This window comes from Pomacea canaliculata, linkage group LG3 (assembly GCF_003073045.1).
Source record: "Pomacea canaliculata isolate SZHN2017 linkage group LG3, ASM307304v1, whole genome shotgun sequence".
Lineage (NCBI taxonomy): Eukaryota > Metazoa > Mollusca > Gastropoda > Architaenioglossa > Ampullariidae > Pomacea > Pomacea canaliculata.
Window position 1 is genome coordinate 34,063,796 of NC_037592.1, and position 14,635 is coordinate 34,078,430.

General features: G+C 44.7%; 1 protein-coding gene across 1 annotated transcript; it reads left to right on the plus strand.

The window, feature by feature from the left end:
• The first annotated feature begins 1,593 nt into the window (after nt 1-1,593).
• LOC112560702 (GS homeobox 1-like) lies at nt 1,594-7,227 on the plus strand. The gene is made up of 2 exons (XM_025232716.1): nt 1,594-3,950; nt 5,056-7,227. The coding sequence occupies exons 1-2, from the start codon at nt 3,359-3,361 to the stop codon at nt 5,595-5,597; spliced, it is 1,134 nt and encodes a 377-aa protein (XP_025088501.1). The 5' UTR covers nt 1,594-3,358; the 3' UTR covers nt 5,598-7,227.
• The last annotated feature ends 7,408 nt before the right edge of the window (nt 7,228-14,635 follow it).

Consider the following 14,635-nt stretch of genomic DNA (forward strand, 5'->3'; position numbering starts at 1 on the left):
CATTCATCTAGATTCTAGATGATGTGGACAACTGTAGTCAGAAGGTCGTGTTGAGAACTATCTGTTGAAAAATGAAAACAAAAGCAATGACTCTGTAACACATTGGACAGAAGACTAGTGAAGTGTAGAGGGTTTCCTTTCTTTCTTTTTTTCTGCATTTTTTTTGTAGGTAGTGCATCTTTTCTCCAATGTGTTTATTTTTTTTCATTTTGTACTCACATTTGTTGCCCAATTTGTGATCATCTCTTAATTAATCAACCGACACCACTCATTTACCTTATTTATTATTGTACCATTCAAGAAACAAATGGATGCATGCATGAACGATCGTCTTTCGTTCAGTTTGTAGGTAATCTTTTGTTTTGTTTGAGGTCCTCTTTTCTCCAGTTTACATTCATGTTTTTCTTAGTGTTCTTCGCTTGTTTATTTTTATTTTTTTTTTTTATTCGCACCCAGTTAGCACTTATTTTTTGTTTCGATTCAGCACCATCTCATCTGTCCCCAAAATGCAAGTAGTCTCCTTTCTCTTTCAGAGACAACTGCACCTGGACCTCATCTGAAGAGTCAGTCGGTCGACCTCCCCGGACTTATTGGATCTTGACCTCCATTTCCTGCGAATATTTGGGTAACTGCAGTAGTTGAAGTAGTTTGAAGTCTCTTTCAGCCTTTGTAAGTTTTGATTCGTGAGTGAGTGGTGCTCACCCATCGCCCTTTAAGTTCATTTCACGAGACTTTCTCGCGAGAATCTGTTTTGTTTTATTTAGGCATGGCTATTAGAAGAAAGCCAAATATTTAAAATTGTACATGTAGTTTTTTTTTCATCGAATTAACTTTGTGTAAACACACACACAGATGCATGCATGCACACAGTTACAACCACACACACTCACACATGTTCACTTCAAAGCAGGTCAAGAGTACGGGTGGAGGAAGTAACCCACATTTAAAATGAAAAGAAAGCCAAGAAGTCAGGTGCGGTGATAGATGAAGGGGAAGGGGAATCAGTATCTAAACGAAGATCTGAGGCAAAAACCAAAAGATACCCGGGGTAGGTTCCATGTAATGGTGTGTCGGCTCGACCGAGACCCCCGCAGACAAATGGCCCTCGGATCGGATTGCTGCCAATCGCCTTTTGAGGTTCAGTCACGCGAACATCTTTTCTACCCGAGGTCGAGATGTGGTTTGAGCACGTGCGGTGGTTTGGCGGGTGGGCAAAGACCCCCAAACAGGCAGGGATAGGCTACGCTTGCCTTAGCTTTCGTTGTTTTTTGTTTGTTTGTTTGTTTGTTTGTTTGTTTGTTTGTTTGTTTTTTGTGGGCAAGGAATGGACACTCTAGAGAGTCTCTTCAATTGTGGATTCGAAGGAAAAATGTTGAGACAATGGAAGGATGGTGTACAAGGGTTTAGCGGTCATATGCTCCTCGAGGAGTAACAAGGAGTAAACAACATAGAAGTGCTTTTGAAATTTTGAAATACGACCCGTGTAGTGAAGGTACAGTCCTCATCTACTGACATTGCTGTTATCATCTCTTTCATCATAATCATATATATATAAGAAAGTTGGGTTCCCTGTCATCAAGATTAGCCACGTGACTAGAAGGCTATGATAGTCAGTCCGTGCCAGAAGTACATCAGACAAGCGACACAGCTCCGGCACACGCCCATCACATCATCACACTCGCCTGACCACAGTGTTGGTGGAGAGCGGCAGGTGAGTACCCCGGGTGTGTCGCGTTACCCTCATTAGGCGCTAATATGCTACTTCACCACGTGTCTCTCGCCAACGCCGTCCAAAAAGTTGCCTCCCTCGACAAAAGAGTTATGTCGCAAATCGACACATCGGCCGCATGCGGTCAAGAGCGAAGGGAGATAATGCAGCAAGCGCCCTCTGGCGACGGACTCGAGTCTGGCTTGGTGATGGACAGTTGTGCAGGGCATGGCCAGAGGGACAGCACTCCACAATCACCTCCTCCTTCTCTTCTCTATCCCAACCCCATCACATCCCTGCTTCATCCCTCCCTCTTCTCCCCATCAATCGTATGCCACAAAAGAAAATTGAAAAAAAAAATCTAAAAATTTATTTCTCCCACCCTCTTGTCCCTCCGCCATCGATTTCATAAATGGCAAAAAATAGTTCCTTGAAGCAAATGCCCTGATTGTATTTGTTGGAAAAGAGATCAGCGATTAGTTTTATTATTAAAAAAAAACTTTGCAGTCGTCTCCCATTGGAAGAATCCGCCAGCGGCGACAAAGTTGTCTGCCTTTTTCCTTTTTTAAAAGTCGACCAATCAGAAGCGCAGCAACTGGTCAGTGACGTAGTACGAGCAGGCCCGGCCAGGTTGGAATTGTGGGATTGGTGCAGACGGGTAATAGGGGTTGGGTTGGGGGGTTGGGTTGGAAGGGACGCAGAGTGGTTCTGCATCGAACACGAACCCCAAGAAACTCTCGCTGTTCTCTCACTGGTCCGAAACTTCACGAGGCCAGGAAGGTGGGCTGGAGGGCAGGGAGGGAAAGGGAGGAGGACAAGGAAGGGGGATGGCTGTCCAATGCGTATGCGCGACAGGCTGAAAAGGGGCGGGGGAGGAGGCCATGAATAAACAATCCGTATTGATCAAGTCTCACGCCCCGGCAACAGATCATCATCAAGTATGGTCGTCTGCTGGAGCGTTCTCGGCCATTAGTGTTGCTGAATGAAAGAGAAAAGAAAAAAAAACCCTCATGCATACATTGACTGGGGGAACGCTTTGACGAGGCCGCGCGTGCAAGTCAACGAAAGAAGGAAAGGTAATTACTGTTGGAAGACTCACGAGTATAACGGGAGAGCGAGAAGGAACGAGCGAGCGTGCAGGCGAGAGAGAACAATGGCGACGATGGGCAGTGCGCGCTATAAAGACGCCAGTCACATTTTCCTCCCATCACAAGGCAAACTACTGGCAAATGAGCTGGCAGCAGGCCGGGCCTGATTAGCTTACAATCAACTTTGGATGTCGAAGGGACGGACAGGAGTGGGTGATGATGACTCTGTGATGACCCCAGGTCGCAGAATATAGGTGGAACATCGCAGGTCATCCTGATTGGAAGTTCAACAGTGTCCGCCACATCCTGCATGCAAGTAGTGGGCTCCAGCTCCAGCTTGGCCAACTCCGAGACAATTATTTATTTATTTAGGTGTTTGATCTTCGAGGTGAGGTGCAGGACTAACTTTTTTTGGTGATTTCCAGCCTGACCGTTAATTACCAACCTCCGCAACGCCCCTTGCGATGTAAGCAGATTCTACGGAAGGACTTGTTGTTGGCTGATCGGATTGAAGAGTGTTTTTGTTGACCAGGACCGAGACATCTCTGTTTATCTCTCCGCCATGTCGCGTTCGTTCTATGTCGATTCCCTCATCGTCCAGAAGCCCCCGGTGACGTCACACAGCGTGGCAGCCTCGGTGGTGGCGTCCGTGACGTCCAACAGCGCCCTCTTACCTCACCACCACATCGTCCACCAGGCGGCAGGCGGACCTCCGGGGCTGGCCTGCCACTTCCGCCACCCGTCCGACGTTCTGGCCCTCTGCTGCCCACTGTGCATCCACCCAGGTACCCCGCCCACAGCGCTGCCCCCGCTACCACCTCCACCACCACCGCCACCGGCGTCCCACCATCACCATCACCACCACCACCACCCGTCTCTGTCGTTGGTGGGGAAGCCGGCCTCGCACTCCTCCCTCCCGCCGCCTCCCGTCGTGCCCAAGTCGCTGGTCACGGGACTGGCCGCGGCCACGTTCTCCGGGCAGTTCCAGCACCTGGACCTGGTGAGCTCCCAGTACCCGGGTAGCACCCAGCCCCACCCCAACACCGCGGTCCTGCACCGACAGCGACCCAGTCCTGCTGGTGCTGGTCGTCTGGTCCAGTCCGTCAGTCCACCTGTACTCTCGACAAAGCGGAGTGGATGCCACGATGTTGGTGGTGAGTAGACATTTTCTTTTTTCTTGTTTTGACGATTGTTGAGCTTCTGTGCACTGGACAAAAATAGAAACAAGCTTGTTTTATCTCCCTCCTGATCCGCGCGCACTCACACACACACACACATTCACGCACTCAAGCACACAAAAGAAATACAAACATAAAGAGAGAACAAGTATATCACAACACAGGACATGGGAGATAGAAGGAAGAGAATATTTAGTCTGGTGGACAAACAGGACAATGGAGAAGGAGTTGTCTGTTGTTGCTGGTGTCGCTATTCTCACAGTTAGTGAAACCACTGACGTCATCTTGTGTATGTCTCGTCTGCCTCACACCATTCCCGAGCCACCACACTTCTTGTTTCTTTCCATTTTAAATAAATTTCAGAACTTCTGTTCTTCCAGCATCGCTTTATGTATTGCAGTGATATTCTGTGGAAGACCTTTTTGTAAATGAAGGTCCGTTTCACCAGCTGGAATAAAACAACAATTAACAGAGTGGCTCAAGGAATAGCAATCCCAAACTATAAAACATTTCTTTTTTTATTTGTTTGTTTTTATGTGGCTACAAGTTATGATTGCAAATAAATTTTAAATTTATAGAAAATTTGTATGTAAATTGCGCTCTTGCATTATGAATATTGAACTTCAGTCTGCGCAAAACAATGACAGCAAATGACAGTTTTTCTATTTCTTTAATGGCTTTGATAAAATATTAAATGAGAATATCTAATTTCATGCAACATATAAATATATACAGTGAGTACAAATATGAAAGGTATTATAGATATAAAAGCTTTCAAATAACACCGAATCTGCTCACTAGGTATATTTTATTGTTACTGACAAAGACATGCCATCAGATCTGTAAACCTCGAAGAAAAAAAGAAAGAAGAAGAAGAAGACGACGACTTGAAGAAAGGAAACGAAATATGACAACCCATAAAAATATTTTAAAAAAAGCAGAACATCTTCCCTAAGTTCGCCAATTAATTTATAGGGAGTCACGTGGCAGTGTTTATATATATAAAAACTCTTTCTGTAAAAAGCGTCTCGATAAAAATTTCCTGAGTGTAAAAATGGTTTTTCGTGTTGTCTGTCCACAGCTGTCAACGGTCCTGCTGACGACCTGCCGAGCAGCAAGAGGATTCGAACAGCCTTCACCAGCACGCAGCTGCTGGAGCTGGAGCGCGAGTTCGCGGCCAACATGTATCTGTCTCGCCTGCGGCGCATCGAGATCGCCACCTACCTCAACCTCTCCGAGAAGCAGGTCAAGATCTGGTTCCAGAACCGCAGGGTCAAGTTCAAGAAAGAGGGCGAACCGGAAACACGTGACCGCTGCCGCTGTCTGCGCACGTGCACGGCTCGCCAAGACCGGAAGCGCCCCGCAGCCTCGCCGCCCAGTGACGAGCATGCGCACGAAAGGAAGGGTCACGACCACCACGATGGCTGCGACGACGACGATGACGACGACGACGAGGATGAGGATGAGGACGGCGTGGTGAGCAAGCGGCTGAAGCTGTGTCGTCGGGAGAAGAACGATACTTGCAGCAACGACAGAGCGGTGGACGACGCTGACGATGCCGATGACGACGACAGCGATGAAAGGACGAGCAAAGACAGCGACGATGAAAATCGGATCTGCTGAACCATTTACTTTTATTTTTCGTCGCCCCTATCCTCCCCCAACTGTTATTTTTTTTTAACAAATGCATTGGAATGACCTTTGACACAACATGGCGGCCTGGCTTCAGAACTATCTGCTAATGGTTGCTGATTATTATTTATTATTTTTTAGGCTCGTATATAGAGCATTGCGTCGCATGACAGCAAGCTTCCTGCGCTTGACAAGAGAGAGAGAGAGAGAAAGACAGAAAAGGCATTGAATGTGAGAATTAAAATAATTATGATAAAGTGGAGTGAAAACACAACGGCTGCCCCGAGTCTGGTGTGATTTTGATGATTTTTTCCCCCACAGTTCAAAGGTCAGAGTTGAAAGGTCAGAACTGTGTACTATAAAATTGCGACGACTGCTGACCACAAGCCTAGAGAAGGAAAAGGTTGATGTCAAATATAATAATTGTAATCCTCACAGGTTCTTCTCTCTCAACCAAACAGAAAACGAGCTTCTGTTTATGTTCTGATCTTTGCGTTTGTGTAGCACTACTGTTTGATAGTATAGCTATTATATAACAAACATTACTGGACATGTCACGTGGTTTAAAAACCGCAGCATTTTCTTCTTTAGCAAAATACCGAAGATACGAACCCACGACACGGGTTGTTACAACACAGACCTGCTTCTCATCTGTCTACCTTGCTTTGAGTTTGAAAAAACGTTTGAAAGTGGATTTTGTGACTGCGTGTGTGAGACAATTTATTATTATTTACTTGGGTGGGAGACAGAGAGAGAGAGAGAGAGAGAGAGCGACAGCGAGAGAGCGAGAGCGAGAGGAATAGAAAAGATCAGAAGACGAGATAAATACACGTGAAGACTAAAGACAAGCAATGATAATATTAACAAACTGATATTAACGGGGCACTCCTCTTTATATTCGTCGATTTTTAACGTCCAAACAAGTGTATCGCGTCGTTGCCCAGGTAACAGTTTGTCTGAAAAGTGCCTGACACAGCAGACGACATTCTTCACTCCGTTACCTGCACATACTTTTATTTATTATACATACATATCTACTCCTTAACGTGTTGTTGCCTTGTGTCATGCCCACGCGTGGTTGAGGGGTGAAGGGTACTGTGTACAGATTTTCTACTGATATTGACTGATGTAATAATAATTACAGACTTGCAACGAATGTGCAATACTCATTGTAATACTGTACAGTATGAATCAGCTGCAGGTCACGACTGTGCAGTTGTGTGCATGACTGTATCTATTTTTATATATCTGGATGTTTTCTTTTGTACATGAAAATTATTTTTCATGATGAGATGGCCAGGGACAAGAAGAATGAGAAGGAAAGAGTGTGAGTGACTGAGTGAATAAATCAGCAAGGGAAGAAGTGATGTCCGCTGCTTTTATTGCGGATGAATAACGATTTTATGTGAAGTATATACACCGGAATGTCACGTGACTGTATTTTTTCCCCACCAGTTCCAAGCTGCATAATATACTGACTCAATTTTTTCTGCTCCTTTTTGTCTCAGAACTCAGTTTGTTTGTTTGTTGTTTATATATTAAAAGTTTGAGATGATCTCAGCTGTCAAGGGAGTATACCAAGTGCCTTACATCCGGTGATGTTCTGAATGTCACTTGAACAGCAACAAATAAATACATTTCTTCCTTATTTCTTGTGTGAGCATTCCTACTCTCACCATGCTGTGTGTGTGGGTGCCTGTGTGAGTGTGTGTGTGGGTGTGTTGTGTGGGATGTGTACTTGCTCTGTGTTTATTAATGTGTCTGCGTAGCGCCTGTGTAAATATTCCTTTCACGTGCATAACACTTTCTCATGTAAGAAAAAAAATTATGTAACTCATTACAATATTTCCTGATGTGAGAAAAACAAATTACATAACATTACATAGCTAGTAACACAACACTTCCTGATGTAAACAAAAACATTGTATAAAAATAACAACACTTCGCTTGTGGTGCAAAACAAAAACAAGCACAACCCTTGCAGATGCCTCATCATCAGGCCGAGAGGAAGCTGACCAGCAGCCGTTACGGACACACAGTTGTTTTCAAACACTCGTGGGTGGGATGTGAACAGACGGCCAGTGGTCGTTAGTGAACATTCACAATGAGGCTCACATAGTAGGACTAGTTGTCAAGGTTCCTGCTCCCCCACTACACGTAAATCAGACTTGGAGGACCATCCACAATGTCCGCCGCCATTGACGACCCACTCACCATGTTTCTGCCTCCCCATCTTCGTTTCTTCCCAGAGTCGTGAGGGATGGCTTCTGTTGTGCACCTCCGACAGAAAAAAGATCCCAAGCGGAATGAAGATCGTCCGGGGTGTGATGTCGGGCCAGGAAGGTTTATGAGGAGTAGAACATGTCCAGTCTTTTGTCTACCTCTTCATCTACCCGCAGCAGTCAACCATACAGGCTGTGGAGGGGGAGAGGGACGGAGGGAGCTGCTGGACTCAAACGTCCACTGATTCTCTCCTCCTGTCTCATCTCATGCCTGGTCAGTCCTTTCAATTCCAGAGCGCGTGCCCGTAAATCACACGAGAACGGTCGAGAATCACGTGCTGGTCAAAGAATAGGGTATGGTGTGTGTGGGAGAGGGGGGGGGATGGGGAAAGGGGGTGTTTGTACTCGCAGTTTGCTGAGCTCGACTCTCCAGATGTCGCTGGCCTATCATCGGACACGTCGATGAGGACGAGGTTAGATGTTAGGTGGGATGTGTATGTTGATAGTCACTCGTCGTCAGGAGAGAACTTTTGTTGTGGAAGTTGTTGACAGTAAAGTACTCCTCACAGTCTCATTTTTTTTTTCAAGAAAGAATTCACCACGCATGCGCATAGATGAGAAGCGACTGTAGTGTCTTTTTATTAGTGTCTACATAGGTCTTGTGCCAGAGACAGAGATAGAGAAATAGAGAGACACACAAATAGAGAGACACACAAAACAAATGAGAGAGAAGAGAGATTGAAAAGAAAAAAAGGAAAGAGAGAAAGAGATTTACTGAAAGTTTATTGATACAAGAAGCTATTTCAATCAAGGATATACAAGTCTACTCAAGTCCATTTCACAACACGTGATAAACTTGCTGTAGACAGAATCCGATGCACAAATACAATCAAAAATGACTTCTAAAGCACGTACAGGAGGCACTACACATAGATATACATCCACCACATTTATAAACACTATAATTTAGAGAAAGTTATCACATATCTTAAAGTTTTAGCGGCCATTGACCAGCAAGACTAACTTTTTAATGTCAACATTCTCTTTTTCCAAATCAGAAACATAGAAAGACCAAACTGCATAATGTGGTATATATACTTGGTAATACTGTGTACCATCTGTGAGGCTATCATATTATCAAAGAGGAAAAAGAGCGGCGGGAGGAGGAGGTAAAAGTATAGAGCGCCATAGCCTTTAAGTAACGAATGTGAGTGGTTCACTGTGTGTAGGTTATGGACTGTGCTGCCCTGCCTTCTCCTTCCGCTACCTTTACCTTGGCTGGCACACAAGGTCCCCCTATCACATCTGCTTTTCAGTGGTTGACCGAGCAGTCTTCTGCTCCTCCTTGTGTCACTTGTACGGTAATCTCTCTCTCCTTCTCTCTCTCCTTCTCTCTATCTCATACATAACTCGCACTCGCTCTCACTGATGCACGCACGCACACACACACCTCCTGCTGAGTTTGTTAGATTGCTTTTTCCAGCTCGTTTCGATCAGAAATTACTTTGTGTCGCGAGGCTTTCTCAAAGCGAACCATGATGGTAAGAAGCCGTTAAAAAAAAAAAAAAACAACCTGAGTGAGACTTTGGACAAGAAGCTGTGGGCGAGCTGGCAGAAACACAAGCCGCCCTACTTGCCACTAATCATCCAAATCTCGCGCATCACCGCTTGGGGGTCGGGTGGGAGTTGGGGGGGGGGAATCGGGGTGTAAGGTGGGGTGGTTGGTGGGGGAAGGTTGTGAAGGAGGGGGCATGTGAACAGATAGACTTGTCTGCACACCCACAAAGCCGACTGGACACAAAGGGAGGCTAATAGAATGTGAGCAAGCTACAGCACCAGCAATCTGTCTGCAGTGCTGCTCCCTGTCATCGCATGCACGTGCAACACGACAAATTACGACATTGGAGCCGGCGGGCCATATGTCACGTACAGGCTTTGCACGGGTGTCTGGCTGGACCAAGCTACCCGCCAGGGCTCGGTGCTGAGTACCGCTACGACACCCGTATTAACTCCGACATCTTTCGACTGTGTAGTTACCGTTGCTCGCTGTCACGTGACAGCATCAGCACTACAAGACGACTACTTAATGGATAGTCAGGGTTATTTCTATGTCTGTTATCACATTTTAATGATGACTTGGTAGTCCGCACTACGAGTTATGTCAACAGACGTGCACTCCTCCATTGCCCATTTCTAACTATTGTTAGTTTGGTGCTTTCATCATCATCAGTAACAATAATAAAAGTTCCTGTTAACGGGACAGACATAGCGAACGTTTGAGCAGGTTTGGACAGTTTTTATGTGAACCCATCATGTCAACACTTTGTGAGATTTGGACTAACCTGTTTGTCCGATTAGAAACAGTGTTACGGTTGCCTTGGTTACCAAATGAGATGGAACTCTGAATCAGGAATTTATTTTGATATTATGAGCATGCGTACCTATACAAAAATGTAATCTAACAAATATTATTGTAACTGTGGAAATATAAAAAATTGTTAGATTACTTTGTTGATTTTTAAATTTTGTAATCCACTGTAACGTAAACAAAAGTGCTGACTGTGATTTATCGACTGTATGACATCCAACACATTCACTTTGTTTCGGTGGAACACATCTTTACAGACTGATGCATTTAGAAGTGCACACTGCATTTGAAGGTGTGTAAGTTCTCATAACTTTTCTCATAGCAAGTTCTCTACATTTCAGTTTCTGTTTTAGTCTTCAGACTTTAGCAAACATCCACACACAATCCCCATGTAACTAAGTTACAGACACCCACATAACTTTATTTTTACTGTGTAATAAAAATGACCCTTGACCTTATTACAGAATGAACTGACCACATCAAATGTAACTGCGTTGCCTTCGGTGAACGACTTCCCAGCTGATAAAGACAATTCATCTGCCATTTCCTCTGAGATTTCAAAGTGGGTTCAGTTGCATTCACAATGGTATCGCAGTCCTCATGGTTCTGACCAATGATTGTATCTGCTCCTTACATACAACCACCTGTAAAACGGTTGAGCATTTTAGTAAAATGCGTACTTACCAATTAAAAAAATCAATCTTTTATTCTTATAAAATTTATTTAAAACATAATTAAATTCTGAGAACCCTAATTAATCCACAAGGACTGTCAGCAGACTGTAAGAGACTTCATGTTGGAAGCTGACTAATGAAACTGTCGTCCTTATAAACCTTAGTTGCATTTTCATTACTTTTAGGAAGCAGCGGTTTGCCCTTAAAAGAACAACCACAAACATATTCAAACCTCATGATAAGCATCAAATTTGGTGAAAAGGACTACCAAGATGGCGCCTGATGACACGATAACTCCCTTCAACATTCGCCATACTGAAACTCCGTATTTAAGAAAGATGACTAACGTCCACATCATCTGGATATCACCAACACCAATCACAATCTCAATAATTGTCCACGTGTTAAAGAAAAAGTTATCAAGCGTTCATTTATTAAAATACGAGGCTAAAACTAATTTTTTGATGGCGGGGTGAAGAGGTCGTTGTTTGTGGGCTAAACCAAACACCAACAGGGAGAGATTATTGCACCCAGTCTCTTTCTCTCTCATTAAAAAAAAAATATTAAATTGTTTCTTATCCTGTAAAATAACACACAAAAGTTCCAATTTCTTTGATGTCTAATATCACTTTCACACGTCTTAATTAGATAGATGCTGATTAATCTAACGGTGTATTTGCCTTCCGTGAGTCTACAAAAGGTGCAAAACTAATATCCCGGGAGCTTGAAAGCTTGAAAATCCACAAAAAACGAGAGCAAGGTGTGCCTGGACAAAGAGCGAGATGAAATTATGAAAACAGAACAAAGAAAATGTAGGAAACACGAGTCCGTTCACACTTCGTCATGCGAGGCGCGATCTTCTGTCCATTTTTTGCAACCACCGACATCACCTGCGATCCCCCGAAGTCGTCTGCTCGGCGCCGGTGTAACGGGAGGCAGCGCAAAGCTTTGTGGGTAGCTCGCGGACCGTGCTCTGTCACCTCCTCATTCAAAACATCATCACCGACCCGCAAAGTTCATCCAAAACTTTGAGAAAATTGCAAAATAAAATTACGCCCAGCCTCCCACTAAGAAAATAGTCTCGGGAGGGTCTGGAGGGTTTTTATTTCTAACGATGCTGGAGGTAGGAGGAACTGCAAGGAGAGAGAGAGAAAAATAAAGTGACCAATATTATAAAGGTGTTAGCTGATGCAGTCACCGACTCAAAGTGAAGAAGATGGAGTGCCGAGGAAGCCTGAACATAAGAAAGATTTGTGAGTTCGAAACAGAAACTATAAGTGTTGTCTCTGTATCGTTGTTTATTTGTCCACCTGTCTGAGCCTTTGTGTTGTCTGCGTGTCTCTATTTATGTGTCTACATGTTGTTTGTCCCTGTGGTGTCTGTGTATCTGTGTTTATACCTCCACCTGTTGTCTTGGTCCCTGTGTTATCTGCGTAGTTAGAAAATGTAAACAGACTGCACTCAGGTAAAGCGACACGGTAGCCAGGTAAACAGAGGTGCAAGTAGACAGGGTGGACAGCATAATAGACGGACAGGAAGATGGGGAGCAAGTAGACAAGAACCAGGCTGGAAGGACAGCCTATTTAAGACATACAGAGAACCCAATACAACAACAACAACAACAACAACAACAACAACAACAACTTTCTGAATATTCCTATGAAATTTAAGAGTGAAGAAGTGTAGCTCGCAATGCTGATGTATTATCTGATGTCCTACATCATACTGTTGTCTACTTCAGACTTCAGGACTAAACTTCACGACATGTTGGGTTAGGGTTGGGGTTAGCAGCTTATCTATGGCAGTGTGAGTAAAGCCGTCACTACTATTAGTCAAGTTAATAATTTTACTATTTGAAAATGCAAAACAATAAATAATTTGTGTTCAAGGATCTGTAAAACAGTGTTTCAAATAATAACAAACTTACTTGTAGCTATATCACAGTAAGTCATGTGCAATGGCATGTATATATATCTTAACGCACACGCGCGCTCACATACACTCTCATACACATGCACGTACAGACACTCATACAGACATGTAAAGGTGCAAACACTCATACAGACATGTACACGTACAAACACACACTCTCTCATGCACATGCATGTAAACACACACTCATAAACACATGTACACGTACACACACTCACTCATATACACATCTAAAGTACACACACTCACAAACAAGCACAGACCAATACCCGACAGCCTCGGTTGGCTTGCTGTGACACACACACCCCCCAATACAAACATCTGTCCAATGATGGTACAGCCGTCCCTCTGTCACCCCAGTGTCATGACATACTGACTATGACACAGGTCAGCTGCACTGGCTGCAGGCTCCAGACTATCGGTTACCAACCTGAAGTCGCCGGAACTGCTTTACTAACCTGGGTGGCCGCCATCTCCTCCAAACAGACTACAGCAACCTTAGTACACGGCAACCGTCCTCCATCTCCTAGAAGCATCTTTCAGCACTCTTCATCTTCTTTTCTTGCAAGCCCGACATATGTGAAGCTTGGACGACAATATTCCGCCTCCATAACCTGGCGAGACGATGCCCACCCCTTCCCCAGCCACCCTGTCCCACTGCCACCCTCCCTTCGGAAAACACCCTGAGCACTGGGTGAGATGCGTGTGTCAACGAGAATTGTCCGCCCCTTGTCTGGTGAAGAGCTCAGTCTCTCGCATGCTGTCTCGTGTCTGAAGTTCCTTCTGTTTTTTTTCTGGCACCATCTGTCTCCTCGGCCAAAGTTCTTCTTCAAGCTGCGGGCACACCGGGTGGCCATTCGGGAGGTATAGGGAGGGCGGGTGGCCACCCCACTCTTCCCTGCCTCTGTCCCTCGTCTGCTTTCTTCAACTTGTCAGGCGCAATGCCAGGTCTTCATGCATCCTGCGACGAAGGGCGAAACAGAGCGACAGTCACAGACCCCAGGTGATCCACATGGTGAATGTAGGTCCGTGGCCATGCAGCTCTGTTCTGGTCATACCCAGCACTGGCGGCGCTGTCCTCGTCATGCCATTTCATCAAGGGCACACTACTCACCATCCGTACCCACTCCGCTCGAACTCTCTCCCCCACCCCAACCATCCAACACCCTGTAACCCTTTCTCCCTAATCTTCACAGCACAATTTATTATTATTATTTTTTTGACCCAACGGTGGGGCGAAATTCAACAACAAAAGTTGCTCATCATCTATTTCCTCCCCTTTAGAGCATCACCAAGAACAGTATCGATGAGATGAGTTTCGTCATCGACACCACGACAACGATGATCCCTCTTCCAAATCCTCTTTCTCTTTTTGGAAAAAGTTGATCCATCAAAACTCAAAAACGTTTTACTGTTTTATAGTATGTTACGATATTTTTTCCCAAAGTCACTGGACAGAGGAGGAGATAATACAATGGCTGTCGCCTATCCTTGAATATCAACAAACATTTTTTCAATAAAAAAAGAATCAATCATCTTTCGAGTAATGCAGAGAAAAAGAAAAGGAAAGAAAAAATTCGGTGTTCACACCCAAACTTTCGGCGAAGAACCTCTCTAGGGTGCGTGGCTTTTTTTGTGGACCTAATGGTGTTTGGTCAACGAGCGCCCCCCATTAAGTTCGCTCCTCATCTCAATTTGTCTCCTGCCTCGACCACAAGCGTTGCGAGAAGGCCAAAGTGCAAGGCTTTAATTTGTTAATTGTAATCGACTAATGACGCGATTAACAAGACATAACGCAGGTCCTGACAGACAGGCTCTGGAACAGATGGGAAA